This window comes from Platalea leucorodia, assembly GCF_965183815.1.
Source record: "Platalea leucorodia genome assembly, chromosome: 7".
Classification (NCBI taxonomy): domain Eukaryota; kingdom Metazoa; phylum Chordata; class Aves; order Pelecaniformes; family Threskiornithidae; genus Platalea; species Platalea leucorodia.
Genome location: NC_138829.1, coordinates 71,010,099 through 71,038,010, shown reverse-complemented (window position 1 = coordinate 71,038,010; position 27,912 = coordinate 71,010,099). Strand labels below are relative to the sequence as shown.

Sequence of the window (27,912 nt, the reverse complement as noted above, 5' to 3'; positions counted from 1 at the left end):
GTGCTTCCTTTTATTGAGGCGTTGGAAAAGAGTTGAGAATGTTCCACTACCTAAATTTGATTTTGATTTCATATATTTTTTTAATTCAGATTTTTTTTTTTCCAGAAAGGAATAAGGATCATCCTCTTCTTTCAGAAATGCCTTTTATTTCAAAATAATAGCTAGTCTGGTAGACAGACAGCATAATTGTTTCATCCTAGAACTACACTGATATTTTATTAGATACACTTTCTGTCCACCTCCTTCTCCTCCTTGCAATATGTTTCTATACATGTTTGATGGACTACCCTATAACAAGCAGGAAAATACAAATACGATATACAGAATATATACAGCTAATTATTTAAAGGAACTGGGTTTCGGTGGGGGTTTTTTGTGAGAAGCAGAACTAAGGAAACCTGCTTGCTGCAGGTTTGCAGCCTGTGACACTGCTCCCACCCCAAACCTCGCTGCCGCAGCAACCCTGGTTGCTTGGTGCCCGTTGCGGTACGGGCGTACGGGCACACCCTGGCATCCTCTTTCCGTTTTGCTGGAGAAGATGTAGCAGAAGCGGTGCCTGGTCCAGAGCTACCCTTGTAGCAAGGGGCTGGTGGAAACTACCACTTTTGACAAGAAATAAAGATTTCTTCCTGCCTTTCCCTCGGAGGAGGGCACCGACGAGGTTTCCCTACTTGGACACCTATTTTTATTTTTGTTGCAGTGTTTACATGAACTTACTGTCTTTCTCTAAGAACTAAAACGTCTATCTCCAGTATGAGTGCAGTTAGCCAGCTTTTTCAGAAATGATTACACAGTGGGGAAGGTATACGATGGTTAAAATCATGAAAATTCATGAGCCTGATTTCTTAGGAGATGGGGCTAAAAAAAAAGAAAAAAAATCCAGAAATTATTTTGTCGTTCACAGACCTGAATGCTGCTTTAGTTCCTTCCGGAGACTGGACGCTAAGGCTGCTACTGAAAAATTCCAACAGGATCTGGGTTTCCGAATGCTAAACTGTGGAAGGACAGATCTGATCAACCAAGCAATCGATGCACTGGGACCTGATGGGGTTAACACCATGGATGATCAGGTACGCCACATAACCACACACACAGAAATTCTTTGCGTGAACAAATTGCGTGTTCCTTTCCATGTGGCATATCAATACGCGAGGTCGTAAATGTTACCTGCCTCTCTAAGGCTTTTCTAATTCTAGCTTGTGTTTTAGTCTGCAAATGTATCCCTTAAAAAAAAAAAAAAAAATAACCCTCCAAAAGGTCAGTCAAAGCCTAGCGTGAATTGTTTCTTTATCAGCTGGAATGTAGGTCTGTTCCTTGGATGGCCTGTCGCAGACACTAAGGGAGGACAGGTTAATACGCTGGCTGCGAGTGGAAAGTCTGATGGTGTCTTAATGCTAAGACAATGTCAAAACAAAGTGGTTTTTGCCAGTGACACTCTCTTCTGGTTCAACAGCCCAAATCCAGTCTGGGTCAGTGATGAGTGACCAAAAGGTGTTGCTGTCTGATGGCTTTCAGGCTGCCTGTGCGAAGCGAGTTTCATGTTCTCAGCGCAGTCTGGCGTATAAAAAACAGCACCGAGAACCCCAGTGGCATTGGTATCAGTCGGTATTGGCTTTGTTGAAAGTCCATCACGCTGATGAGTCTATTTTTTCATTTTTACCTGTTCCCTGCTCAGCTACATTGCACCATAGGGATTTGGTAGTCTGGGGAGTCTTTAGCTGCTTCTGCATGTGCTGTCAGTCCCATCAAGTAACAGCAGTCTGTTCTCTGGGGCATCATTCAACGCACTGAATTAGCTTTTAATTAAAAAAAAAGACCAAACCAAAACTCCTCCAAATAAACACTCATTACAGCTGTCACAGTAATGAGAATGAGCTGTCACGTCTCACCAACAATAGGATAGTTAGCGGTAGGAAGGATTTACGTTCAAGTAGAGAGGTTTTCTCACAGACAGCACTTTACTGCAGCAGCATTTCAGACCAGATGCTGAAACTGGTGCATCTTCCATGGTACTTTCCACCGTCCTACAATTTTAAAGGAAGTGTGAACGTGCACACAAATACGAGCAGAAACTACTCGTGCACAAGCTTATATTTAGGTATGTAGTTGCCTTATTTACATATCCAATACAAGGAACTTTGTGGTCACAGAGGTGGGGTATCACATCACAGGTGCCCTCGATACTGACTTTATTAAGGTGACAAAGGTAGCAGATTTATATGACGAAGGTCTGCCACTTAGTTCCTTTATTATTTTTTTTTTCGTAAGTGTTTGCAGTTCCTGTTTATGTAGCCCTGAGGCCTTTTGTTTTCTCAAAGCAGATTATTTTGCATTGTGAACCTTGCTATCCTAACACCAAAGACACTGGTGCCAAGACCATCGCTTCTCACTGCGGGATGTTTTTTACCTCTCTTCAGCCAGCCAGCAAACTGGGAGCTGTTTGGCTTTTGCATGGGTAAAGACCCTGCGTTCTGCAGGCAACTCGTTGGAAAGTTTGAGGAGTTTCTGCTGTCGCTTATTTGTGGTCTCATTGCCATCCTGTTGATGTCATCCTCTAGCCGGCCCTACTGAGAACAGGGGCATCGCAGCGTGCTGGCGGCTCTGTCTTCTCTGCAGAACGCTGCTCCCACGTCTCAAAGCCGTGTTTTGGCACTGGCCAAGGAGGGACAGCCAGGCTCCCTCCGGAGACATCGTTGCTCTGAAATTCTCCACTTAAGTGATTCTGGAGCAACTCATCTCTGCAGCTAAGCAGGTGCCCTCCATTGCGCTACCGACCACAGAGAGAGTTAAATCCAGACTCCAGCAGTGACTCTGCCATAGCGGGAACATGAAACCAACTCTGAACGTTGCAGCTAGCTGCTTTTGCCCTTCCTGCGAAGGACTAAGCCAAAGCCACTATACCCAAACTTGGGAAAACTGACGTAGGCATGGCAACAGAAAGCAGGTCTCTCTGTCCTGTCGTAGGATAGAACATTTAACACTGGCACCTGCTAAAGCTCAGGTCATATATCTTGATTTCTTTTGGTTGTGATAAGTCTTAAAACAGTGCACCGTAGGCAGGCGCCTCCGAGGCATCGCAAACAGGTGCGACCATCTCTCACCTGGCACGTACAGCTAAAGTTCTGTGGCAAATCCTACAATAGACAGAACCGTTGGACTAATTTAACGTACAAGTTTTAGATCCAGGTTCAGATTTTGACCGCTCCCAGAATGTCAGCACGTCCAACGTTGAGGCGTGTGTTCAGACCCACTTCTGTGTGTACGGGGATATTTTTAGAGAGGGGGAGAGAACTCGGAACGTATCTTCAGAAACTCGAGTTTGGAGCAGGACCCTGTATTCACTTCTAGTGGGTACCAAGCAGTGCTCTGGTTTCACAGGATTTGAGGTGTTTAGGAAAACAATCTCTTCTTCCCTTTGCGTACTGAGGAACAAGCAGGGAATGCAAAACTGATATTAAAAATTAAAACAAAAAAAAAAAGAGAAGGGAAGGTAAGTCTATACCAACCTCGTAGTTTCAGAACCCTGACTGTGGCAGTAAATACGGGCTTGTGTCTGCAGAACCCAGTTTTGAATTCTCAGTTAAATTTACTTGTCTGTAATGAGAGTGGATCCTCCCAAGCCCCCCAAAAGCCAAACCCACCCATCTCCCCCTGCCTGCAAAACATCTTTGCAAATGTAACTGCCTCAAATGCGGGAAGACTGGAATTCTGGCTGGCTTGACAAGATGCCTTTGCAGATACAAGATCAGAACTCCTCGGTGTGAGATGTAATTCTATTTTATGATACATGTCCGGCTCTAAAGATGAAGCTGTATTATTACACAGTGAGCAGCAGAGATGCTGCCTGTGAAAAATTCAAAGGCTCACAATAATTAAGGAGGGGGGGAAAGCCGCAGGATGGATTTTACTAGGCCATTTCCTTTCTGTCCTTGGCCACTTCTGGAATGAACTCCGTAAGTAAGGCTCATTTCTCTCATAATTCATCTCTGATCCGTCATGGTTTGCTGGTTAAGTAGAGAGGGAGAGATTTATGGGATTGAAATGCTGAAATATTGTGGCAAATAGGATTTTAGCAATGGGGATAAGTTGCCAAATAAATTAATCTTGTGTATTTTTATGTAGTTTTCTGCTTTTGGTTCATCTGGCTACAAATGATCCAAGAAATGGTTATTTCTTTTTTGGCAGCCTTGAGAAAGCTCACGAATTGTGGACAATACACAGCTGGGATTTTCAGTGATCCCTTTGGTATTCTTGCAGTCTTGTCCCTGGTGTTTTGTCCACATCACTTTCCAACACTAGTGCTTTGTGCCCACTCTGCGTAGAACCAAAATATTTTGAACATGTATGTATGCTGCGTATGCTGTCCCTACACACGTGCACGCCTGCACATGTGCACACACACTCTTCTGTACGTTAAGATCCAAGCTCACTGCGTCCGTGACAGTTTCACTGTTGACAGATATAGAAAGATAACTTTTTTTTTTCTCTTCTTCCTGAAGGGTATGACCCCACTCATGTACGCCTGTGCTGCTGGAGATGAAGCCATGGTCCAAATGCTTATAGATGCTGGAGCAAATTTAGATATACCAGTGAGTAATAGAGGGCCCTCTCCCCATAATTATTCATCTGTAAACTAATAGCAGCAGTTATGAAATCCCTCCTAGCAACTGAAGGCTTCATTTCTGGAAGCTTCTGAGCAAGCCACTTCTTTGAGAAATCATTGCTTCAGGGATTTGGGAGGGGGAAGAAAACCTTCAAAACCTCTTGGAGCACTCGGTGGCTCCAATTATGATTGGCGTTGGCAAGTCTAATAGGAATGGTGGGGGTAAAGGGGCCTCCCTCCTGAAAGAGCTGCCACTAGGAGAAACCAGTAAGCCCATTAAAAAGGCCCAGGGGACTGGACAGAGTGACTAGTGCTGGCAGTGTTCTCTAAATGGCGTAAGTTACCATTCCCTGGGGTTGTCACTTAAAAAAAAAAAAAAGCCAGTTATGTACAAGCCTAAAGAGGATGGCAGGGAGAGAGTGCAGTGGTTAATAACCACCTGGTTCTTTTCCCCCAGGTTCCCAGTACCTCCCCACGATACCCTTCAGTCCATCCCGACAGCCGGCACTGGACTGCTCTTACCTTCGCTGTGTTACATGGGCACATCTCTGTTGTTCAGGTAAGCAGAGGAATCCCCCGGCTGGGAATCTCTACAGGAGACACGGAGGGACTGAAGTGCAGCGCTGTGAGCAGAGTGCTGCGCAGCACCCTCGCTGCCAGGCTTCCTGAGCACGGGTCCGTCACGGGCTCCGCGTGCCGCTGGGTGGAAGCCTTCTAAAAAACCAGTGAAAAATTACATGTTTTGAAAATGGGGAGAAGGCAACCGATGCTTTTCTTGCAGAACCGTGAAATGATGACATAATTCCTAGCAAAGCCTTGATAACAAAACACAGTATGTTTCCTTATTTTTCTTTGGTTTCAGTATGGTCCAAGGCTTACCACTTCCAGAACAATGCTGCGCAATCATTTTTTTGGTATTAGATAAACTAGTGCTTCACGTGGAGCGGTTACAGGCAGACAGCTTGATCAGGATGCTTCGTGACATTAGATGTTAATTGGTTTATACATTTACATGTGCAAAAATCAAGTGTATGCTGATTTCTGCTCCAATGGCAGCAAATCATCTGTAACTCCCTTTATAATCCTTGAGAATTGCATGAACAAGACTTAAGCTGTCGTGGGAATTGAGCCTCTCGCATCCTCCCCGCTCCCTTTTCTGTGGAATTAACGCAGGGGGCAGTGGGATGCGGTGGAGTCCTGGGAATCCTACCCGAACTTCAGGAGGAATTCAAAACTGAGCACAGCAGATAGTCAATTGCTGTGAATTTAATTTATCTTCTGCTCAAAGGGAAAAAACCAAAGATGTAAGCAAATGGAGGCTGCACACACTCATTTTGTGTTTACGTACGCTTGTAAATAATTACAAAGACTAGACACCACCTGGCAAATCGCCAGGGCAGCCTTTGCTATTACAAAGGTTGGACAGCCTTAATTTACACGTGAGATAAGAGCGTGATTCTCCCGGGAGATGTAGCCAAGCAATTCAAAGCTCCTGTTGGGCTGCATTACCCACAATGTTTGTTTCTATTATTTTAGTTAAAACTTGTAAAGATTACGTAGATTTTTTTTTATTCGGCAACTATTCTTAAAAGAGTAAATTGGTGTATAAAATCGCCTTTCCAGTTAAGGTCTACCAGCCAATGAACCAGCAGTCGTGCTCTGCAAAAAGTTTTATAATAAAAATGTGAGGGCACACGGTGTTTGTGCCAAGGTCATCAATAACTGGGGACGGCTGAAACTGTTAACTGTGACAGCGTTATGCGATAGAGCCAGCTTGACTCCTGTGCCCAGTGTAGGAACCTCGAGCGCTGGTGATGCACACACGGGCAGGGCTCGTCCTCCCTGCCATGGGCGAGGGGCAGCACCCACCCGTCTGCACCTGCAAGCGGTGCTCTGGGTGCCTCGATGCTGTCTGCCAGCCCTGCCAGGCCACAGAAGGTCCCCATCACCTTGTAACCGTCTCCCCCTCCTCTAGGAAGGGGGTTAGTTCCCTCGGGAGCAGATCCGTGCGTTCAATGAAAGCAGGTTCTGTGTGTGGCAAATGACTGCAGCTGCCAGGGGCTCCTTACGCAGGCTCCACGGGGCCTGGGAGACCAAGAGGTATGTTTGGCCTCCAGGGCTAATTCCCTGGAGGAACCCTGTTTCCTGAGCACAGCGTGAAACTAAATAAGATGGACTTCCTGCGCTGAAGAGAAGCTCTGACTGCAGAGCTCTTTGGAGTTGGGAAATTACAATTGCAAAACCATCTTCATAGAGGAGATAAAAAAAAAAAAGTAGGTGATGTTCTCCAAGCTGCCGGCTGAGCACCTTTCCAGCACAAACTCACTACTGAAAGCACAGTAAAGCAAAAAAAAAAAAAAAAGAAAACTGTAAATTGACATTCAGGTGGAGAATTTAGCCCTAGGCCGAGTGAGGAAACGCAAGAGAAATTTGCCTTGTAATAGCTATTTGGCTTTAGCCTTTGAGATGGTCCCTTTGTGTGCATGCACTCTTCACCATGAATCTACTGGTTTTCCTTTCTAACACACAGCCTCTTCTGTTTTGTCTTTCTGAATTGCTCTTTTCTCAACTCCTTGTCTTTCACGTGTCTTGTTGCAGCTGCTCTTGGATGCTGGTGCCCACGTTGAGGGCTCTGCCGTTAACAGTGGAGAAGACAACTACGCCGAGACGCCGCTCCAGCTGGCTTCAGCAGCAGGTAAGCTCAGCGCAGCCTCAGCACGCTCCGTCTCCTGCTACCACAAAACAACCACAACCAATTCACGCGTGGGTGCGCTATCTGTAAAACGCGTTAGGAGTCACTTTGCACTGCGTTCTAAGGTACCATGGGTACAATAAAGATACCAAATGAGTAGCACAGTGAGCTGGCTACTAAAAAGTCAGCCTATTTTTAATTTCTAAAGCACCAGTAGGAACCCCATCTGGGTTATCAGTGATGAACAGCCGTCGTCATGCGGCAAGAGCTTGATGGGCACTAAACGAGTGTCTGCTTTTGCAACTAGTCCCAACGCTTGTCTCCTGCCAGCGGCCGCCATAGTAAAGCGGACTGAAACAACTCCTTTGCACAGGGCACTGTCAAGAAACATAAGCCAGCTACTGTCTAGTCTAGGCATGTCTTGGATCTAAATAACTTCCAGATGCAAAAATTAACAAGTTTAAATTCAGCCTAGGGAAAAATAACTGCTATATAAAAAAATTGTTTTATTAATTTATTAAATACAAGTAAAATTCTTCATTTCTTCTACCTAACTACTGAGGAGAGTTTAGCATTCTGTGAACAAGTCTGTGCTGGCCTAGAAGTACCTGTTGTTTTTCAACACTTTTCATCTCTAACTGGCTTTACTTTTTTTCCTTCATTTCTTTCTACTTCATTTTTGTGTGTTTATGAAGACGAGTCTCTGGCTTGCTCTGCGCCCAGCTTTATTGAAGGGATAAAAAACCTGGCCTCCTCCCCTCCCAGTGACAGATACTCCTTGTGCTGGGTCTCCTGCCACCACTCACTCCTACATCCGATGGAAACGGTGGAAAGGAGGCCTGGCTGAACGTGGACTGCAGCGATACACTTGTCTGCAGGGAGGTTTTGGGAAGCTGTGCTCAGCAAACGCGGCGTAGAGCAGCTCCCGTCCGGCCTTCTCTGTTAACCTCCCCCGCCGACTGAACAGCCCAGACTGACCCTAGCTAAACTGGTTGCGTACACCTCTACTGGTGTGTATTGAAAGCGCCAGACCAGTTTAATTCTCTTTTCATTCTGCCTCTAGCTAGTTGTGCGTTATTAGGTAGTTTAAGTGCTTTGTGACTCAGTTTCTCTCTCATATAACTTTCATTATTCAGCAACTATAACTTTTATCATGTTACGAAGCCTAATGCATGCTTGCAGGATGCTCTGAAGGCCTTGGTTGGTAGCATAAAAGTTGCTGGTACAGTCTGTCTGTTACCAGTCCCTATGTTATATGCGTTCAAAGAGGCAGCAGCCATGCAATCATCATTCTTTTTCGGTCCATTTTTTCCTAGGGAACTACGAGTTGGTCAGCTTATTGCTAAGCAGGGGCGCCGACCCACTCCTGAGTATGCTGGAAGTCAACGGTATGTCTTCATCGCTTCACGAAGACATGAATTGCTTCAGTCACTCAGCTGCACATGGGCACAGGTAAAGCTCCCTTCATGTTCAGAACAGGTTTTTTTTGCCTAAGGCTCTCACTGCAGGTATTCCTGTGTGACTTTACGTTACGTGTCTTATTCCCAGATCCTTGGGTGTGCAGTTCAGAAGATGGTGTTAAGGCTCTCCTGACCGCAACCATTTTTTAGTGCAGCACCGTTTCTCAGGCCGTTCTGATTCTGATGTAGGTAGTGCCTTTTGAGCACTCTGGGGAACGGAAAGATTCTTTAAACTGGTAGTTGCTCTCTGTTACATCCCTTTGAGGAAAAAATGATGCAAGACTTTGATTATCCAGCAACTGTAACTTTGATAAAAGAAAGGGATTATATTTTAGTCAAAAGCACAAAATATAACAGAAAGATCTTTGCTTTCTCTTATTCTCTCACTTGCTGGTCTACCTCTGCAGCACTAAGAGTGAGTAGGAGCTGGTTCTAGGCCATACATAAGCAGACTAAGTAAGTTCCACGTATAGGTAGGTTATGAGATTGTGGTTCATGTTCTGAGACAGAATCTAATCACATCAAGGTGGCAAAAATAATCTGCAGCAGAATTTGGTTGACTGCATCTCTGGTTTTTGGATAGCTGACCAAGAGATCAGTCACTAAAATGCTGAAAAGCCAGCCTGGGCTTTCCAACCCTGTTTTCAGGGTAGTTATTTAGAAATAAGACATTACTTAACAAAATTATTCAGAAATCCTTCTGTTCCCAGAAAAAAATGTTAGCGTAACAAGCCAATTAAAACAGCCCTGAAACCGCCCACGTAGATGGGCTGAGAGATATCCACAGGGTCACAGAGCTGGCCCTTCCAGTGGCGCATGAAATAGTAACTACCTTGCTTGAGCACAGCTGTGCTTCACTGGTGCCAAAGCTGCACCTCCAGGTACATCGCACATCTGGATACACCACCGAAAATATCCCAAGCTCAAATGAGGCCCAAACTCTGCAAAGCTGGAACGGCCTAATGCAGTTATCTACAGTGCAAAACTACACATACACTGTTCTGTTCCCAGTTCTGTTCTCCTCCCACAATCTTCTGCAACATCTAACCGTGCAGACTCTGAGATTTAAGGCTTATTCTCCAATCGGCTAGGGCAGGGGGATCCTAAAGCACAAAATTAACATTTTTTTTTTTAGTCATACTGAGTAGGGTGGGTGCAAAGAGAGCACCGGCTAGTGGCAGTTCGGTGTCATAGTGAGTGCTCGGGTGGACTTGCTGGGAGGGGGAATGTCTGCTGCAGATGGCTCCAGCTGTCTGTAGGACACCAATGATGCAAGCTTTCTAAAGTGGCTGGACACAAACAAGAAAGCCTCTTTCTTGCAACTGCTGTGTGAAATTCCAAACCAAAAACATTCTCCCTGGATTTAGTGAGGCACAACTATCATTTTTTTATGGTTTCTATTTACTGATACAGGAAGCGAGTCTGACTAAAACAACGTAACAGTGCTTGAAGATGGTCATTTGGGAAAACAGCAAGGGTTCTAACAGACGCTCTCTGGTAAATCTTACTTCAGAGCTTAAGATGTTACCGCACTCAGGGCTGGCAGAAGGAAGCATGCTTCTATGCCCAAGTATAGACTGCAATAAAAAACAGTTTACCCTAACACTCCGAAATCTGAAAGTACAGGAGCACGTTCCATTCTTTTGCCCTTGCTACCAGGGCATCCAGTTCTAGTTGTGGGAAAGGGAAGGAGGAGTGCTTTAAATGCTGCTCCATATCTGCCAGCTCTCTGTCTCTTGGAAGGAAATTAGTATTTACTAAGCCAGACCCCCAAACCCAAATCACCATAGTCCTGTCTGAGTTGTTGATATTTCATTTATTAATAAGTGGTATCTCTTCTTCCTCCTCAGGAACGTTCTGCGCAAGCTCCTGACCCAGCCGCAGCAACTCAAGGGAGATGTCCTCTCGCTGGAGGAGATTTTAGCTGAGGGGGTGGAGAGCGACACCTCCAGCCAGGGCAGCTCCAGCGAGGGGCAAGTCAGGCTGTGTAAAACAAGAATGAAGGCTCTGCAGGAGGCCATGTATTACAGCGCTGAGCACGGCTACGTAGACATCACCATGGAGCTCAGGGCGCTTGGTAAGGTGTTTTCTTTATTTTAAGCATTGTGCGCGTTTAAGGTGTGAAAAGCTTTTTCCTCTGCCCCTTTCACTTGGAGAGGAATCTGCAACCCCAACCGCAAAGCTATCCCAGGCCTGTAGGAACTAGCTGTCTAATTTAATAAAAAAAGTGTTTAAGGCTCCTCACAAATTTTTTCAACTTCCCACTGATCTAGGATGTCCCTTGCTTTTGGCTGGATGGTCTGTTCCCACGTCTCAAAAGTAAGGGGCACGTCTCTTTGTCAGATACTGTGACAGCCAAACTTCCGTGTTAAAGAGGCTGGTCTCAAAAACAAAGATAACATCAGAGATTAAATGGTTTAAGGTGGAAGAACAGACTTGATCTAAAGGTAGAAAAGAGAAGCGTTGAAGCTTGTGTGTCTAGACTGTTACAGGTAACCAGGAGAAAAGACCTCATACCACATGTTTCGGTAGGCTTAACTGTTCTTAGAAGCTCAGTTCAAATTTATTTTGTAGTTCTGACTAATCAGGAAGCTAAATACACAACAGGGAGCCTCTGGTCCTTAGCGATCAGCAGGAAAGTTCCAACTTACGGTCCTGGTACCAACCCTTTGCTGTTGTAGATAAGTCACTGAATCTGTCAATGACGCAGTTCAGTCATCTTTAATATCAAGACAAAAATGTATCTGCTGTTAGGATGTATGTAAAGATTACTTCAGGGCTGCTACGTGTTAGTAATAGCAGCAGAACTCTTTACTTCAGCAAATCATCCTCTCTCACTGTCCTTTTTGCTGTGGCTACAGGAGTCCCGTGGAAGCTCCACGTGTGGATCGAGTCACTACGGACAACCTTCTACCAGTCTCGCTACTCGGTGGTACAGACCCTCTTACGGGAATTTGTCACCATTAAGGAAGAGGACTATAATGAAGAACTGGTTAACGAAGGGTTGCAGCTCATGTTTGATATCCTCAAAACCAGCAAAGTAATTATTGATTTTGATACTGTTACAAAACTAAGCGTTCGTTTTTTGCTATTGTACGAGGTAGTGCACAAGAACAAGTGATGGCCTACACAAAGTCCCTCATGAGTTATGGTATGAAAATGGCCCCGACAGCATTTATCTAAATTCATAGACAGCCCACAAAAGCAGCCCTCACAGTAAGGACATGAATTTCAGTAGAAGTGAAAGCTGTTCTGTTCAAGTCCCGTTCAGCAACTGCCTTTTGAAACCAGGTGAATGTGAGAGGAAGAGTTACCGATACGGTACTGGGCAATTCAGGTTCTCTCAGCAGTATCCTCTAGGAGTTTTCTGAACAATGCCTTTGTTCAGCGACGTTTTCCTTCTACTTTTTCCTTTTATTTAAAGGTTGCCTGTGACTCTTTTTTCCTTGCTTTTCAAGGCACGTCTAGAAGGGATTGGATCCATGGTATATAGTTCAGCTGTCCCACTCTGCAGATAAGTTCACCCAGTCTCTGCCATGTTCTCTTCCCAGAGGCTGTTGCCCTTTGTGTTAGGAGGGGGGTGCCTGCCTTCTGACTGCAGACGGGACACATTTGAAATGCACAGGCAGGGGAAGCTGAGGAGTATTTACACCTCTTGATACCTCCGTAATTGGTCGCTACAACATACACTGGAACTGTCCTTTAAATTAAAAGCAAGAGGTAACACTGGCTAACTAAAACCAATTGCAAACTAGGAACCAGAACTTGGTATCTGACAATGAGCCAATATCACGAATCAAATCTTGCTGAGAACACGCTTGAGGGCTTACCTATCAGGGAGCAAGATGAGCTTTTGCTGAGGGACTCTTTTTCCCTCGACAGAGGTTGGCCTGTAAACTGTTGCTGAGAGCATTCTGCCAGCGCATACTTGGACAGATGATGCTCTCGTCCCTCTGTTTGGAGGTTATTCTTGTAGAGTGCAGTTTCTGTAAGCCTCAAGTGAACTGTTACAGCACGTCTGAAACCTGCTCAATACGAAGTGCCGATTGATGATACCTGTTCCATCCTCCTTACAGAATGATTCCATCAATCAGCAGCTTGCATCCATCTTCACCCACTGCTACGGCAGCAGTCCGATACCCAGCATTCCTGAAATCCGAAAGACACTGCCAGCTCGGCTGGGTAAGGTGCTCTCACCTAAACAGTGAAGTTCTTGTGTTTTGTTTTGTTTTTTTAAAAACATCCACAGTTTCAAAAAATATTCACCCTCATTTTTTTCTTACCCTAACAGATCCTCACTTCCTAAACAATAAAGAAATGTCTGATGTAACTTTCTTAGTAGAAGGAAAGCTATTTTATGCACACAAAGTCCTGCTGGTTACTGCATCTAACAGGTGAGTTGCTTTCCACAGCTCAGTGTTAAAGGAAGGTTTAGCCCTTTAGTATCTCATTTGTGTGACTGGCTCTGTCATTCACTGCAGCCAGGCAGCTGCTAAGGATACGACTACAGACCGTAATTCAGGTCTGCAGGACCAAGCCACATCTTCTTTGCTACTCTTAAGAGTAGTAGGAGAGTCAAGAGGAGGTATTCTAGCTACTCCTAGTATGTGTTAGAGATTCCCACAGCTCTATTGAGGTAAACTAACCAGTAATTATCCCTAAAAGCCTGTGCAGTAGTGGGAGTGTACCTATCCAGCCATTCACTGCCTTTCCGTTCCCCCTCTCCCAGTTTGCTAGCTAGAGCTACACTTGCTCCAGATTTCCTGGGAATCTCACCCCGACCTGGAACACTTGCAGTTACTACTTTCTTTCTCTGTTATTGGCATAGTAACAGCGTTTTGCAGCTATTATAGGGTGGGATTGGACCAGGCCCAAGCAATTTACAGGTTAAGTTGTCCCTGGAGTTCTAAACTAATTGCCATTAAATTGAAAGAAACATTTCAATTTCCAATTTGCAAACAAGAACAAGGAAGGATCTTTATTTTTCCCTTGCTGAGGCTGTTTGTCAATAGGTAATGAGTATGTGAAGCACTGATACAGAAATGTATTAAAACCATTCTCAGGTTTAAGACGCTAATGACCAATAAAACAGAACACGACAGCCACGGCAGCAAGACTGTTGAAATCAGCGACATGAAATACAATATTTTCAAGGTATGTATGTCACTTACTCTGCCTTTCTTTACTCTTTTCATCTCCTCACATACTTGGAAGCTAAGAGGGCCAAGGCTTAATATCATAGGGAATTTACAAGTAGAGATGGAGTTCATTTCAACACACCTGCAGTTCAGGAGCATTCTGATCTTTGTCAAAACTCTTCAGTTAGGACCAACCTTAACCTCCAGCCTATATTCTTATTTTCTTACTAGGCAGCTGAAGCAGGAGAAACTAATCTTCTACTGAAAGTAATTTTGTACTTCTAAGACACCATTTTCATACTTTCTAAGGCACCATTTTCATGCTGTGCTAAGCAAAAAGTAAACTTACTTACAGCAGATCAGATCAATTATTCAAATCAGATGATCAGAAATCAATGGTGTCCCTTTCAAGAAAGGCTCAAAATAGAGAATTGCACTTTGCTTTTACGATTTTTCCATATTTCATGGACCTAAGGGAGGTTCATTCATGATGGAGAAAAAATAGGTTACTTAACACACACCCAAGGGAAAAAACAAGTCAGTGAAATGCGATAGGTAAGTTATTCCGGCTTTCCAGATCTGCATTTCAAAGCTGGAAGAAAGGTACAGAGCAGGGAACTCTGAAGCGCAGCATAGGTTGTAGAACTGTCTCGCAACGGGGTTAAGGCTTTTCCTTTTCTTACAAGCAAACAAACCAGCAAAGCTGTTGGTCAGCAGTACTGTCATCGCCCGCAGAGGGAATGAAGTTGACCACGAGAACATCTTTGTTCTACTTGAAAGGGGCTATCCCAGTTTTGTGTTGAATAGATGACATCCCAGTTTTGCAGCTCAGGCCGTGACAGAAAAAGCACGTTGAAACGAGCCTCCTTAGCAACATTTTTACATCAAAAAGTTTCTAAAGATAAATTTCTGCTTCACTGGAGAGAGCAACAAATCAAAAAGAATTAAAACGGTGAAATACTTCACAGAATTAAGCAATTTGATGGTAAATAAAATCAGACGAGTTAAGGAGAGGATGGCATTGCACAGCAATCTCAGTGATGGTGCGTGGAGGATGCTGAGCCACCAGAGAGCTACGTTCCGCTCCGGGCTCTGCTGGAAAGCAGCTTTGCTCCCCTGTAATTCCGTTATACAATAAGGCAACGTTAAAAGTAGCAGCTTAGTTTTGTCATCGCTACTGTTAGAAACGGTAAGCACAGCACGCAATCCCCACACCTCCTTACACAGCACCCAGGAACGACTTCTCTTTCCAACACCCAATCTAGTCGTCCCCTAGATAAGGCAGTCCTGGTTTAGCTGGGGGCGCGCACATGTAGATCAAAGAGCAGAAGCTGCCTCTTGCTCTCCCTGCAAACAATTAGGCCTTTTCCTCTGGCCCCGACGGGGGGCTGGAAGCTGATTAGAAGCACAGCAGGGGAGGCAAGTGGCTGGGAGGTCCCCGAGACGCACATGCTCACGGCGCGGCAGTTTCGGTGCTCCAGCTAGCTGGCAGCTCTGCGTGTGACCAGCCTGCAAGGCTTTACAAAACCGGATCCGAGGAACCGCTTTACAAGGACATCCGTGTTGCTCGGAGACACACCGTCACCCTCGGCCTAAAATCCTCAACAGGGCCCTTTTCAGAGCCCGAGGAAGAAAAGATATTAGAAAGCAGCAGATTTGCAAGACTAGGAAAAAAAGCCAGGAGCGGAGGCGAGAGCCAGCATACCACGCGATTCCCGTCTGCTCGGGAAGGGGAGCACAGCCACGCACAGCCCCTTGTGACTTCAGTGATAACGGCTTCATGCCTGGCCCTCTTCCCATTTCAGATGCTGATGCAGTATTTATACTATGGAGGAACAGAATCTATGGAAATTCCCACCGCTGATATCTTAGAGGTGAGAGTGTTTTCTTCTAAGTCTTGCCAAGTGCCCTGGGGCATAAATGCAGCTTGAAAGGCAAAATCCAGGAGCTAACAGCAAGCTTCCAATCCAGGAGTACACTTAACACTTTGAAATGAGCGTAAAAGTTTCAAAACACCATTGCTTGGAAATAAAAACTACCAATTATGTTTTATTATGTCCATGAGATGCTGGGGGGGGGGGGAGGGATGAGGGGGAGGCGGCGGCAGGGAGGGAAATCATGACAGTGCTTTTGGTAGCCAGAGCTGGGTGGAAGCTTCCTTCGCACCACGGCCTCTCTGTCCTGGGAGAAGGCAGCAGCTGTGCTGCGCTTTTGGTGGGGCACAGAAAAGGTGCAGCTGATCGAAAGGCTCTGGTGCAAAGCAGGCCAGACACCAAGGGGCTGGAGATTGTAGAGAAATGACTGATTTCAAGCAGCTGATGGTACTGCAAAGACCGGCCTGAGAGCACTTCTGCATTACAGATAGGCCCCTTCACAATAACGCTGCTCAGTCACTAGTAGTCTGGTGGAGTTAAAGCTCGAAGCTAAAGACTACGCACAACTATTTAATTTTTGAGGAGAGGAGAGGGGGCTTTGAGCAGCCTAGAGCTCGTACGTCACGGTGACAGAAGGTAGCACAAACGCATTTCCTGCAGGAGGAGCACGCCTTTGCTAAGAGGGGAAGTCTGTCTGTCGCTTTAGCTAGGCATCGAGTGGCCTTTCTGCTCTTTCATGAGGGCTCAGCCATTAAAACAAGGAATTGGAGATCGTTCGGAGAGGAAATCATCAGTTCTGTCCGTTTCCCTGCTCTAAAAGCCTTTCAAGGCTTGTGATCTCACATAGCTTCTCTCTCGTCCCGATAGCTGTTGTCGGCTGCCAGCCTGTTTCAACTGGATGGCCTCCAGCGACACTGTGAAATCCTCTGTGCCCAGACGATCAGCATGGAGAACTCTGTTAACATCTATAAATATGCAAAGGTAAATGCCAAACCGCCCGATTTAAGGGTCGCAATGAAGCGGCACGCATGCTTTCCGCGGTCTCGTTTTGGTAACTAAATACAACAGGCACCTGCTATGCTGGGAACTCTACCCCAACCGCAGCCACAAGCAAGGTGTATTCAAGTTCCCGTCTGTAAAGTCCTACCCAGCCCTAGTGCGTTCTCTTGTCCAAAGCAATCACGTATAAAATTGAGGCCAAGATCCCTACAGAGCAGGGGAGAGGTGGCTTAGCAGGCTGGTGCAGCAATATCGGCCAGCAAAGCCTAAGAGATTCAGATCCCCAGAGCAGCAGGGGCAGTTGATCATCGTACAGCAACTAAGAAGTAAACCCTTTCCTAGCACTCCTACTGCTAAAACGTATTCTTTACAGCTCCGGAACTAGCATATCCTCGGTTGTGTGACATAGATATTCACCTCTGTGGCAAATAATCCATGTTATCAATTAAATCATGGAGAAACACTGCCACTCCTGGAAGTCTGCAGGGTCAAATCCCTTAAAGACAAGCAGAAAGACTACGCAAAGGGCTGATAACGATGTGCGTGTTTACTTTGTGTGTAGCACTGCACTGATCCGTTTTGATTCCTGACTCTCACGCTTGGGCCTTTTTTTTTTTCCATGGAACCCAGGCTGGTTTCTTTCAGGACCTAAAATTTAACTGTATGCAGTGGGAGAGAGGCGGAAGGGAGTGTTCCCTACTGGCCTTTAGTCCTTTTCCTTAGCTTACTACGTGCACAAAGTTCCCAGAAATGGGGGGAGTGGGTGTGCACAGTGTTGCTTAATACTGAACTTGAGTTTCATTGTTCTCCTATTACTGAGCTTCCCCCACTGGTTCGGAAGCAAAGGGAACCAGATCACAGCCAGCACGTTTTACAAGCGTAACATCCCTATTTTCCTACACTCAGCTCCTTCATCTAGGAGTTAGGCTCGCATCCTGTGAACCGTATTCTTATTGCCGTGAGCTGCGCACGCCATCTGGCAGCGCAGTGTTTTACGCTGCGGCCCACGAGCTCCCCGCCTGCACAGCTGAACAGGTATCTCGGCCACTTCGTCAGCCAGCTGCTCTGCTCCTGCGAGAGGAAGAGGCTGGAGTGGAGGCCAGCGGCTCTGCCAACTGCAGGCCGGCAGGGGAAGGAATTAAAAAAAAGCTTGGATGCCTCCCTGCTCACGCCTGTGCCTGCAAATGCACCGAAAGGAATTATCAGCCATCACTGGTCCTATCTTGGGTGTTTTTCCACTGTTATTAGCACCCTTTTTCTGTCTTAGAAAACATTAAAGGGAAAAGCATTAGAAATGAGAAGAGCTCAGGCATGCCCTTCAGGTCTGTGACGTACAGAAAAGACTAACTGATCTTCCTCTCTCCTGCAGATTCACAACGCACCTGAACTGGCCTCCTTTTGTGAAGGCTTCTTCCTCAAACACATGAGCTCTCTTCTAGAGCAGGACTCGTTCAAACAGCTGATCTACGGCAGGAACAGCAAAGTGCAAGGCCTGGACCCTCTGCGGGACTTGCAGACAGCCCTGGCCGGCCGCCTGCACTCCGTGTACGTCACCTCCAGGGTGTGAAGCGGGAACGAGGCAGTGGCAGGAGCGCTGGTTCAAACTGCACGGGGCTGCGTCGCCAGGGGAAGCCGTGGCTTTCCCGTTTGCCTTCTGGATCTTGCTGAAAGTCCCCTACACCAGATAACCCCTAGGCAAGGGTGCTGTGCCTCGTCCCGCTGACGGAGGGGGAGCTGGCTTCTCTGTGCTACTACTGTCACAGCGCAAACAAGAACTGAGGATGCAAGGGAAGAACCTGAACCGAAGAGATCAACGCTGCCATTTAAACAAGGACAACGCAGGGCTGTAGAGAAGTGAGGCGATTCACCTAGACCCAACACCTAATATGTAGTCTTAAGCGTCCGTCTACACACCGTAATGGCCACCTAGCTCATAGGCATAGATGTTTTACTTGTACAAAGGCTGCATAGAAGGAGTTTTCCAATCGTATGGACCACTGCCCGTTCAAGGAGCCACCCGCCTGAACACAAAGGCTGGTGCACCCAAACTGCTTCCCTACAGTAATGAACACCAGTGTCTACACACGTCGAGAGACTCCGACATAAGTTTTCCCCCAAACTGTTTGCACCTTGAGAGAGAGAGGTTTTGTAGATGTTCAGAGCTGAGTAGAAACTAATACTAACCCTGACATGACTCACTCTTTAAACCTAATATGAAGAACCAAGCTGGGGCAGGGAGGGGAGAATTGGTTTGTTTGTATTTTTTTAATACGGTTTCACTGTGCTAGTTGTTAATCTGGATCCATTTTGAGGAGGGGAAAAAAGGACTGTCTACCCTTTCACTATCGAGGTTTGATAGTCCCAATCACTTTCACCTTAAAATCCCGTTTCTGAACGTTACCTGTGAGACCCGACACCATAAAAGATGCTTTCTGAAAGACTCAGGTGTAGTAGGAGCTAGCACTATGCCGAGAACCTGCCCAAGAGCATAAATAGCAATAAAAGTCTCCCTGAGGAACTTACTTACAGCTTGCTGGTCGGTTCTCTCTCTGGAGCTAGCTGGGATTAGCAGCTCCGACCTCTAGTCTCCGCTTCCACAGCCTCATCCACGGAACGACGTTGCTACCTCAGGGGGGACTGGGCACAGCGCGCGCCAGGCTGGTTCCTAGAGGTAGGCTGCAGTCCAACGTTCAGGCGGCAGCACTTAAACGAGATGCCTCAACTCCGACGCCCAAGGTTCACATTTTTCCTTTGTTTGCAGCTGACAGATGTTTCTGGTCCAAAAGGACTCCTTCTGGGCCGCCTTCTAGCTGACCGAGGACTAAAAGGAGGACAGTTCAATCTACAGTTTTGCATCTGAAGCAACGTTTCTGTGTGTTGTTTTTTATTTTAAATAATCCCACCCGTAGGCAGGCAGTTAGTTGTGTAAAAACACAGCCCTTGCTCTTACCAGTAGCTTTAAGGAAAGACCTTCAGCTATTCCCACTGATCTTCGTTAGCACCCACCAGAAGCATTTACTAAGACGCTTTAATTCGTTATAGGTGGGTGAAGGAGAAGAGGAAGCCAAGTTTTCAGTGGAGAACTACTGCTGCTTAGAAATTCAACAGTTAATACTGTAACTAAACACACTGGAAGAAGGAGGCTCTGCTGGGCCCAAGCTCCGAAGTACGACAGAGGTTTAGGTAGATGAAGGGAAGGAGAACGAACTACAGCATCTCCCAACAAATCCATCAAAATCTGACATCACCTCATTCTCAAAGGATTTGCATCAGAGGCAAACTGCGTGCCAGGCTAAGAACGCTTAATCCAGGCTCAGTAAGCTGACAGACAGCTCGGTCAGGGCACACATCCGCTTTTGAAGATCACCAGCTTCAATAACCCTATTTATTACCAGAAAGCCATACAGGTGCTTCAAAATTATCACTGGTCTGCCTGAAAAATACCACAAAAGGCTTTATTTTGGAAAGTATTTTCAAGTAGCTGCTCCAGCTATCTGTACAAATATGTAGGTCTTCTTTTGTTGCTGTAATATTACACTGCTTTGTTAATTGTACATTAATGTTGCCACTTATGTAAATGTACCAGGATTTTATTAACAACGTAATTTTAAAATACACAGCTGCTGTTATTTATTCTGCTCTTCTAACAACGAGAAAAACCGTATTTAAAGACACTTCTGTGGAAAAGGCAGTTGCAGTTTCAGCATCTTACATTTGTTTTGGTATATATACACCTAATGTTAGGCTTTAAAACAAGGGATAAAGAGGCATTCATTTCCCCTTCCTAGGCTCAAACATTTTTTAGAAGTAGTAAGATTAACTTGCCTTTTCCCTAGCTGAAGTAAGTTTCCCTGCTTTCCATCAAAAAGCAGCAGAGGGTAACGTCTAAGAAAAATCCTAATTCTAGGATTCTTCTCTGCAGCAGAAGAGAGAGTGAGGGTTAAAGCAACTATTAACGGAGGCATTCAAGCAGTCCTCAGAAGTCAAACAGCCAGTCTGCTCCCTCCCAAACGCTAGCAAATAAAAGGTGAGAAAGCAGGTAACGCTTCCTTTCCGAACCCAAAGGGCTAAAAGGGCTCCGGCCGGCGCTTCGCCGCGGCCGCAGCGGGATTCGTGGCAGAGCAGGGAGCGTTTCAGAACACCGACAGCCACGCAAAGTCAGGCGTGCAACACTATAGGAAGCAAGGGCATTTATGTGGCTATGAGGTAAGAAGTATACGGGTTTAATTCCGCTGTCAGAGCAAGAATTTGACCCAGAAATATCTCCCCCCCAAGCTTTACCCCATAAATCTTGCAGACCCCTACCGAGTTTGGGGCTAACGGCCGAGCTGTAACTCCGAGTTTGGTGCTACCTCTACAGCACCCGCGTGCTTCCCGAGGACGCTGAGCACGTTTCGGAGGACACCATTACCGCAGCCAGAACCCCTACCTGGCCACCGAGAATCTCCTCCTCATCGTTTCTTTCCTCGAATTTCCCACCACGCGTCTCGATAAAGGGAACGGCGCAGCCTGTCTGCCTGGGGCAGCAAGGCTGGAAATCCAGGTCTGTAAGAAGTTACCGTCACAAGCGTTTCGTAGCATTTGATTCACGTCACCCGAGAGAAGCCTGCTGGGAATGACGCGCGAGGGGGCTTTCCCTCGCGTCGCGCCATTGCACCAGCACGCTTGGAAGCCCACCAGTACAAACACCAACTTGTTCTCCAGAATCGCAGAACACAAACACCTAAGATTCCCTTTGGAGCACTTTTAAAGTAGATGATTAAATAGAAATTCCTTATAAAACTAGTTGCACACCGCCTCTATTTTATACAGCGCTGCCCTTGGCGTCCTAGAAAGTAACGCAGCAGAGTTTGCCCAGCTTTGGGGAAGCACAAAACTTTGCTGGCCGTAATTATATCATTTCCCGGAGCAGAGGAAATAATAAACAGAGCTCACACATCTGCCTGACCATGCTCGATGACTTTCAGGCTAAAATAAAACCTTTTTTGCTTTACAATAAGCCTTCGCACAGCAGGCACGCGCTGGCTAACGTAGCGCTGCTACCAACTGGCCCTTTGCCCTCGCCGAACGCTGCCCAAGCCACCAGATGTTGCTCCCTGCGCCCGCCGTAACAGAGACGGCCACGGAGGCGCGAGGGGGAAAGAGAGGAGAGCGGCAGCTCCCTCGAGGAACGGGGCAGCAAGCGGCTGTCGCCACTGCCTGTGGCGGAGGACTCGAAAGCTAGATTTGCCTCCCCAAAGGGCGGTTTCGAGTATAAGGGATCCATTGATCCACAGCAAAGAAAAGAGAATATTGCATTCGGCGCTATTTGCTCAAGCAAAAGAGGGGCAGAAAAAAAAGGTTTCTGTCATATGATGAAAAACCACAGCGCAGCAGGGAACAAGGCCTTGCTAGCAGCAACGCCCAGCGCCGGAGCCATGTCAGTGCCGGCCGTTTCCCTGCTGTTGGCAACTAGAAAACGGGCAGGCCAGTTCAGAGCCGCTCGGCCAGAGCGCAGCCCTCCCGCCCAGGGCGGTCAGAGCTCCCTGCTGCACGTCCGCACGTTCGCTACAGCGGGCACGGGATTTCACCCCACGCTCCGGTCTCCACGTTCAGCTCAGGCAGGAGAAGGCAACCCGCGTCCCTCACCGCCTCGCTCCACCCTCGGCCTTCACGTGCCCGCGAACAGAAAGCGCGGGCCGCGAGGCGCGTGGAGTTTTGGGCCCTTACCGAGAGACGGGCTCGCGATTCAGAGACTACGCAGAGGAGCCGTGACACAGTCAAACAAAAATCCAGCTGGGGAAGCAAAAAAACTCCCAAGGCAATATCACGATGGCCAAATGGAAAAGACACACTCCCTCCTGCCCCTTCTACGCATTGCCCTTATCGAACAGGCCAACCTTTGCTTTCCAGACAGCTCCTTCCCAAAGGACAGCCAGCTCACGGCAGCAGGGAAGAGCCTCGGCTTGCCCGGCGTTCCTTCCTCCCGGACACCTCGCAGCGGTCAGCTCCCCCCGGCTGTCAAAACGGCTCACGGGTCTCCAAGCCAGCGGGATGATGCCGCTGACAACTAGGTCACGTCTCCCCGCCACCTGCGGAGAGCTGCTCGCCTATTCGCGGCTTTCCCATTTTCCTCCAATTAGCCCCAGCACCGCCGGCAAACAAGCTCACGGGCACAGGAGAGGAGGAGAGCGCGGACCTGCAGCGACGTGACAGCTCGGCGATGCAGGGAGCGCTGAAAAAAGGCCAGGAGCTGACCCCGTAGGTTTGAAACGGGGCCTGAGCACTAATGCCTGTGGTTACGGGGTTGTGCAAAGAGCTCTTGCCCTGATGGGAAAGGAGGCGGCGCGGGCAGCTGAGCTGGCTTTGCCTGCGGTTAAACGCCTGCGCTGCCCTTAGCAGCACACCAGGCTCCTTCAAGCACGCACAGCCCCATCTGCAGGGGACCCGGGTACAGAAAGACCAGGATCCTGCTCTGCTCAGGGGGAAACTTCGGCTCAAAACCAACCAAGCCAACCCGACCCTAAAATTCAGAGATGCAGAAGTCGCCCTCTTCTCGGCTCCGAAGCTGCGTGGCATTTTTAGTGCGCTTCTGGCCACAGAAAGACGCGCGTTCTTGCTTTGTTGTTGGACTGCGTTCAGCTAGCCCTTACTCTAGCCGGAATTTTAACCCAGCTTGACTGATGGAAAGCACAGACAGAGGAAAATGTGGTTTGACTAGACTTGTTAAAAAAAAATGAAAATAAAAATCCCCACCTCTCACTTATTTTAGTATCTGAGGGCTTTTTTCCACTTTACTGTTCAAAGAGCAACAGACAGGCAGAGGAATCCAAGAAGCTGCCAGGAATCATAAAATGCACACGGAAAACCTGAAAAAGAACGGTTCAACTGAATACAGCCATTTTCTGTAGAAAGAGCAAAATTCCCCTCAAACACAGCTCCCACTCGGAAACGGAGGGGCACACACGCAGCTCAAATCCTCCGAGTCCTTCACGGCAAGTCCGGTACCCCCAGCTCACAGACAACAGGGCAAGAATCGCTGCAGCCTACAGAGCGCGGCGCGGGCAGCTCTAGAAAGATGTAAACGGTAAAATTCTAGTCTGCGTGAAGAATAATCCAGTTTAATTTTGCCTGCTATCTTCCACCTTGATTTAGAGACAATTTACAAGACGTCTTTTGCGGACTATAGGTATTTGCACAGCTCAGCTCCGACCCAGCCTGTCCTCACGAAGGCTTCCAACGTACTTTCCCCAAGACAGCGCCAGTAAGTCAGGCGGCAAAAGCTTTTATGACTGCAGCCTGCTAGCACGAGCCCGTATTTCCCGAGACAACCAGCAACCTCCGTCTGCCTTAAGGCTCGCACAGGAACGGCTTCATCGCAGCCCCGCGCGGATGGGGGTCCCCGGGGCTCTGCAGGTCGCAGCTCTGGCGTAGGCCCGGCAGAGGACAGTTGAATTCGTACGCTCTTTCATAGCTATTTAGCACAGCCTTATAAATAAACAGAAACTTTTGATGTATTTTTCATATAAATATGAACTTTTTTTGAACTTCGTGGCCATTCGATCCTCAGCTTAGCCGTTGAAAGACACAAACCAATTTCTGGGCCCTAACACCCAGCACATGGGTGTTCTATAATAAAGCTTCTCTTAAACCTTAGTTTTGAACCTGTTAGTAGAACTCGGGTTTAACAGCCCTCCTGAGACATGAATTGTAATTTGCACCACTTCTACATTTTAAGGAAGTTCAATCAGCATTTTCTTAGCACAAGAAGTCACGTGTGATAAAAAAAAGCCTTCCGATACTATCGCCTGTCAGACAGCAAGACCCAGAGCAAGCAAAACACGACCACCTGGGTGCACAAATCCAGCAGTCGGCATAGGTTAGAGAATCTGCAATAATTACCGCTGCTTTATTAGTGCCAAGTTTCAACACGCTTTAAAAGGACTCTAAAAGCGTTTAAAGCTTTGGCTTGCAGCCTGTTAAACCACAGCTGAATCTCAACGAGCAGAGCAGATGAAGTGGGCAAGGCAATGATATTCCGTCAGCAACCATTTGGTGCCAGCTCCTTACCTGACCACCACTCCAAGCACATCTTTGTCATCCCTTCCTCAAATGGCTGAAGGATGCGACCGGCTCGGGACAATCCCTAAAACCCCCTTTTAACGCAATAACCATCCCTCCGACAAACGTGACCAGCTCGAGGGGTTTCTGCGTTGAGCTAAGCAAGACATTGGAAAGGCGCAGGCCTACAGGTATCCATGGGACACGTTTTTGCTGCTGCAGAGCCCCTGGGCTAGAGAACGGCCTCCAGGCCCACCGCGCTGCTCCTGTTTGTGGGAACGGCTCTCCTCTCACCCGGCCGGAGAGCGTCCCCCCGCACGGGCTCCGGCACGGGCCGCAGCCCCCCGCCCAGCCTGCTCCAACGTCCCCCGCGCTACAACTTGTGCTTTGCCTCTCAGGACCAAGCCAGGCGCAGACGGCATCCAGCCAGCGGCACGGCCAGCAGACCCTGTCTCCAAGGCAAGGGGTTGTTGCTCTTCACCCCTCTCCCAGCAGAGCTGCCAATTACCCTATTTTTAACAATAACAACAGCAAAACCAGAGAGAATTCACACTCACCTTTTCTCTGAGGACTCCCCGGGCAGCTGCGAAGAGCCTCGCGCTTTTTGCCTTCTTGTCTGCTCCTTTTCCAACTTTTTCAGAGCTGGTTCAGGGCAGGCAGCCACCACCTCAGCCCTGCAGGCTGCCAGTGCTGCTCTTTCACACAGCTGGGGGATAACGGGGCCCCTCATCACGGCTTGAAGGGCTGCAGCTGCAGATCGCCCTTCTCAGGGCCCAGCTGCCCCCCGCAGCGCGGGGGATGTGCCCCTGCCCCCGACTCTCGCACGGTGACCGGCCAGCCAAAGGGATACACAGGCTGGGCTGCGCAAGGCCCGTGCTTAACGCAGATGCGTCATAAAACAGCCTCCTAGAGAAGAAACACTGTCTTTACCTAGGAAGAAACTGTTTCTTCAAGGATTTGCTGGAAAAAGGAGCTGTGACATCTACCAGTAAATAGAATGCAGCTGTGTGTCAGCTGTAGGTAAGCCTCTCTCTGCCAAACCTCTAGGGTGTGAGGCTGGAACATCAAGACAACGCACCAGGGCCTCAGGTTTGGGACAGGGACATTCTGTGTCAAAGGTCTGCCCTGGTTTTGAAGCCTCTGGAGTCTGACAGGCACCAGACCTAGAGCACTCCAGTCACAGAAGTCCCAGTTCCAGACTGGTACACATTTATTGCCAGCAGCAGAGCTGGGGAGTGCGGTGGCTTGCCTGCTCGACCGCCCCCCGAGCTCAAAGAGGAGATCCCTCAGACCAGGCGTCGGTACGACAGTGCTGATCTCCTGCCAACCTTAACGCTAAACTGTCCAACAACGCCGAGCAGCAGCTCTAGGTCAGCGGACAGCAGGGAGACAGAATGGCCAGAGCAGCTTTCCCAGCACCTGCTAATCACACCACCCCGCTTGAGAGCTAGGAAATGTAAATTACGGAGCTATGGGAATGCTGAGACCTTGGAAGCAAGCGTGAATGCAAAAGAGCAGCCTTTATTACAGCTGCCTGAGGAGCGCAGTACGTCGGAACTGCAGACTGCCTTCCAGAATAGAAGCGTTCATTGCAGACCCTGAAGTCCTGTGAGCGAGGACGCAATCATGAGTCCGAACTGACAACACGGTTAGTGCTCACTGAACAGCCAGCCCCAAACAAAACGTCAGCCGTCGCCCACACCGACAACTCCCTCGAGCTACAAAGGAGTGGGAGTACTACTGAACCAGGAGCTGCACACATCAAGATGTGCTGCGATGCTGAAAGGCAGAGTCACACACCAAAGCCTAACACATTTCTATCCTTTGTTATCCAAACTCTTTTTTAATAAAGACACCAACTATTAAGATGCGGGAAAGTTTACAGATTGATCTGCCCTCTGCATGGAAACTCGGTAGCTGCTGCCGCACCCCCGTGATACCCCCGTGTGTTGCACAGTGCCTCGCTCGAGTCACACTTCATCAAAAATCGTCACAGACTGTCTCCTGGCAGTGTCACGGTGCTTCCCGTAATACAGACACTTCAAAAATGCCTCTCAGGCTTTCCCTTCCCTCCAGCTCTCACCCCCCAAAGAAAGTCTTTTGCTTTAAAGGAGAATAGTACTTCTTAAGTACAGACCCGTCACTCGGTAATTCAAGTTCACTGATTGCTTTAAAGTCATTTCTTCCACTTCTGCTTTATATCTTTAGTCTTCTTAAATTTCTTCTGTTGCTTGGGTCCTCTCGCTGTTTCTAATTTTCTCTTCTTCTCACTGGGAAACAGGAACAAAATATCTGTTAAAAAACCACTAGATCCCCATCCAGCTGGGAAATTTTTGTTGTAAAAGGGGGGCGAGGATCTACAGAGAAACGTGGTTGGGAGAAAATACTTGCTATTTCTTGGGTCTTTTAAACTGGTGCCAGAGAAAGCACAAACAAGAGTCTGACCTAGATTTTCTGGTGTCTTCAGATTCTCTAACCCAATTTGAATCCCGTAAGATCTTGGGTTTTAGCTCTTGTCATTGCTTTTCAAGACTTTATGTGTCCTAAAGGCAATTCATATAGGGCATCTGCAATTTAGAGTACCTAGAAAATATATTACCACTGACAGTTTTTAAGTATACACTTTTCTTCCTGCACTAGATTCTGACGAGAGCCAACATGACAGAGCTCCAACCTTTCTAAGCACTGACGAGACTCTCCCATTCCTGTAAGGCTTCTGGAGACTCGCAGCTTCCAGCATTCATGAAAAAACCCACGAATATACAAAGGGTGGAATAATTACGCCAGCTGTCAGGCACCCCGGGAAGGGGAAATAAGCAAGCAGGCAAGTCTCAACTATAAATCCCCAAGGAAAAGATGAGGAAAGACTCCATGTTGGGCAAGGTAGAGGAAAGAAGATGGATGAAAAGGAAGGAACTGCAGAAACGCAGACTCAATATGTTGCAGGCTTAAGCTCCCATTTGAAAGAGTTCTCATTCCCTGCATTTGCAGGTTGTGCAACGGGACTGTGGCAGGCTCCCACCAGTGTTGGCTCCCAAAGCAAACAGGGCAGTTATGTGGAAGGAGTTGTGTCTTTAAAAGCGACCCAAGGGAGAAATAGTACCAA

General features: G+C 47.5%; 2 protein-coding genes across 10 annotated transcripts in view; one reads left to right on the top strand and one right to left on the bottom strand.

The window, feature by feature from the left end:
* ABTB2 (ankyrin repeat and BTB domain containing 2) overlaps positions 1–18,342 on the top strand; it is a gene marked incomplete at its 5' end in the record, with an annotated part of 131,275 nt that extends 112,933 nt beyond the window's left edge. Inside the window, 13 exons of the mRNA XM_082317878.1 lie at positions 905–1,070; positions 4,500–4,589; positions 5,061–5,162; positions 7,202–7,298; positions 8,612–8,747; positions 10,606–10,832; positions 11,617–11,795; positions 12,832–12,937; positions 13,047–13,149; positions 13,819–13,909; positions 15,699–15,767; positions 16,635–16,748; positions 18,136–18,342. Coding sequence (XP_082174004.1) covers positions 905–1,070; positions 4,500–4,589; positions 5,061–5,162; positions 7,202–7,298; positions 8,612–8,747; positions 10,606–10,832; positions 11,617–11,795; positions 12,832–12,937; positions 13,047–13,149; positions 13,819–13,909; positions 15,699–15,767; positions 16,635–16,748; positions 18,136–18,333 — 1,678 coding nt within the window. The 3' untranslated portion in view covers positions 18,334–18,342. The remainder of the gene's footprint in view (positions 1–904; positions 1,071–4,499; positions 4,590–5,060; positions 5,163–7,201; positions 7,299–8,611; positions 8,748–10,605; positions 10,833–11,616; positions 11,796–12,831; positions 12,938–13,046; positions 13,150–13,818; positions 13,910–15,698; positions 15,768–16,634; positions 16,749–18,135) is intronic.
* NAT10 (N-acetyltransferase 10) overlaps positions 979–27,912 on the bottom strand; it is a 50,675-nt gene continuing 23,741 nt past the window's right edge. For 3 of the 9 annotated variants that reach the window (XM_082317876.1, XM_082317875.1, XM_082317877.1), the window contains exon 28: positions 23,486–27,076. In XM_082317876.1, the coding sequence (XP_082174002.1) occupies positions 26,983–27,076 (94 nt within the window). In that variant the 3' untranslated portion in view covers positions 23,486–26,982. Of the gene's footprint in view, positions 3,449–5,088; positions 5,318–8,755; positions 9,014–23,445; positions 27,077–27,912 lie in introns of those variants that run through there. The other 6 variants (XR_014228786.1, XR_014228787.1, XR_014228788.1 and 3 more) reach the window with 6 other exon arrangements.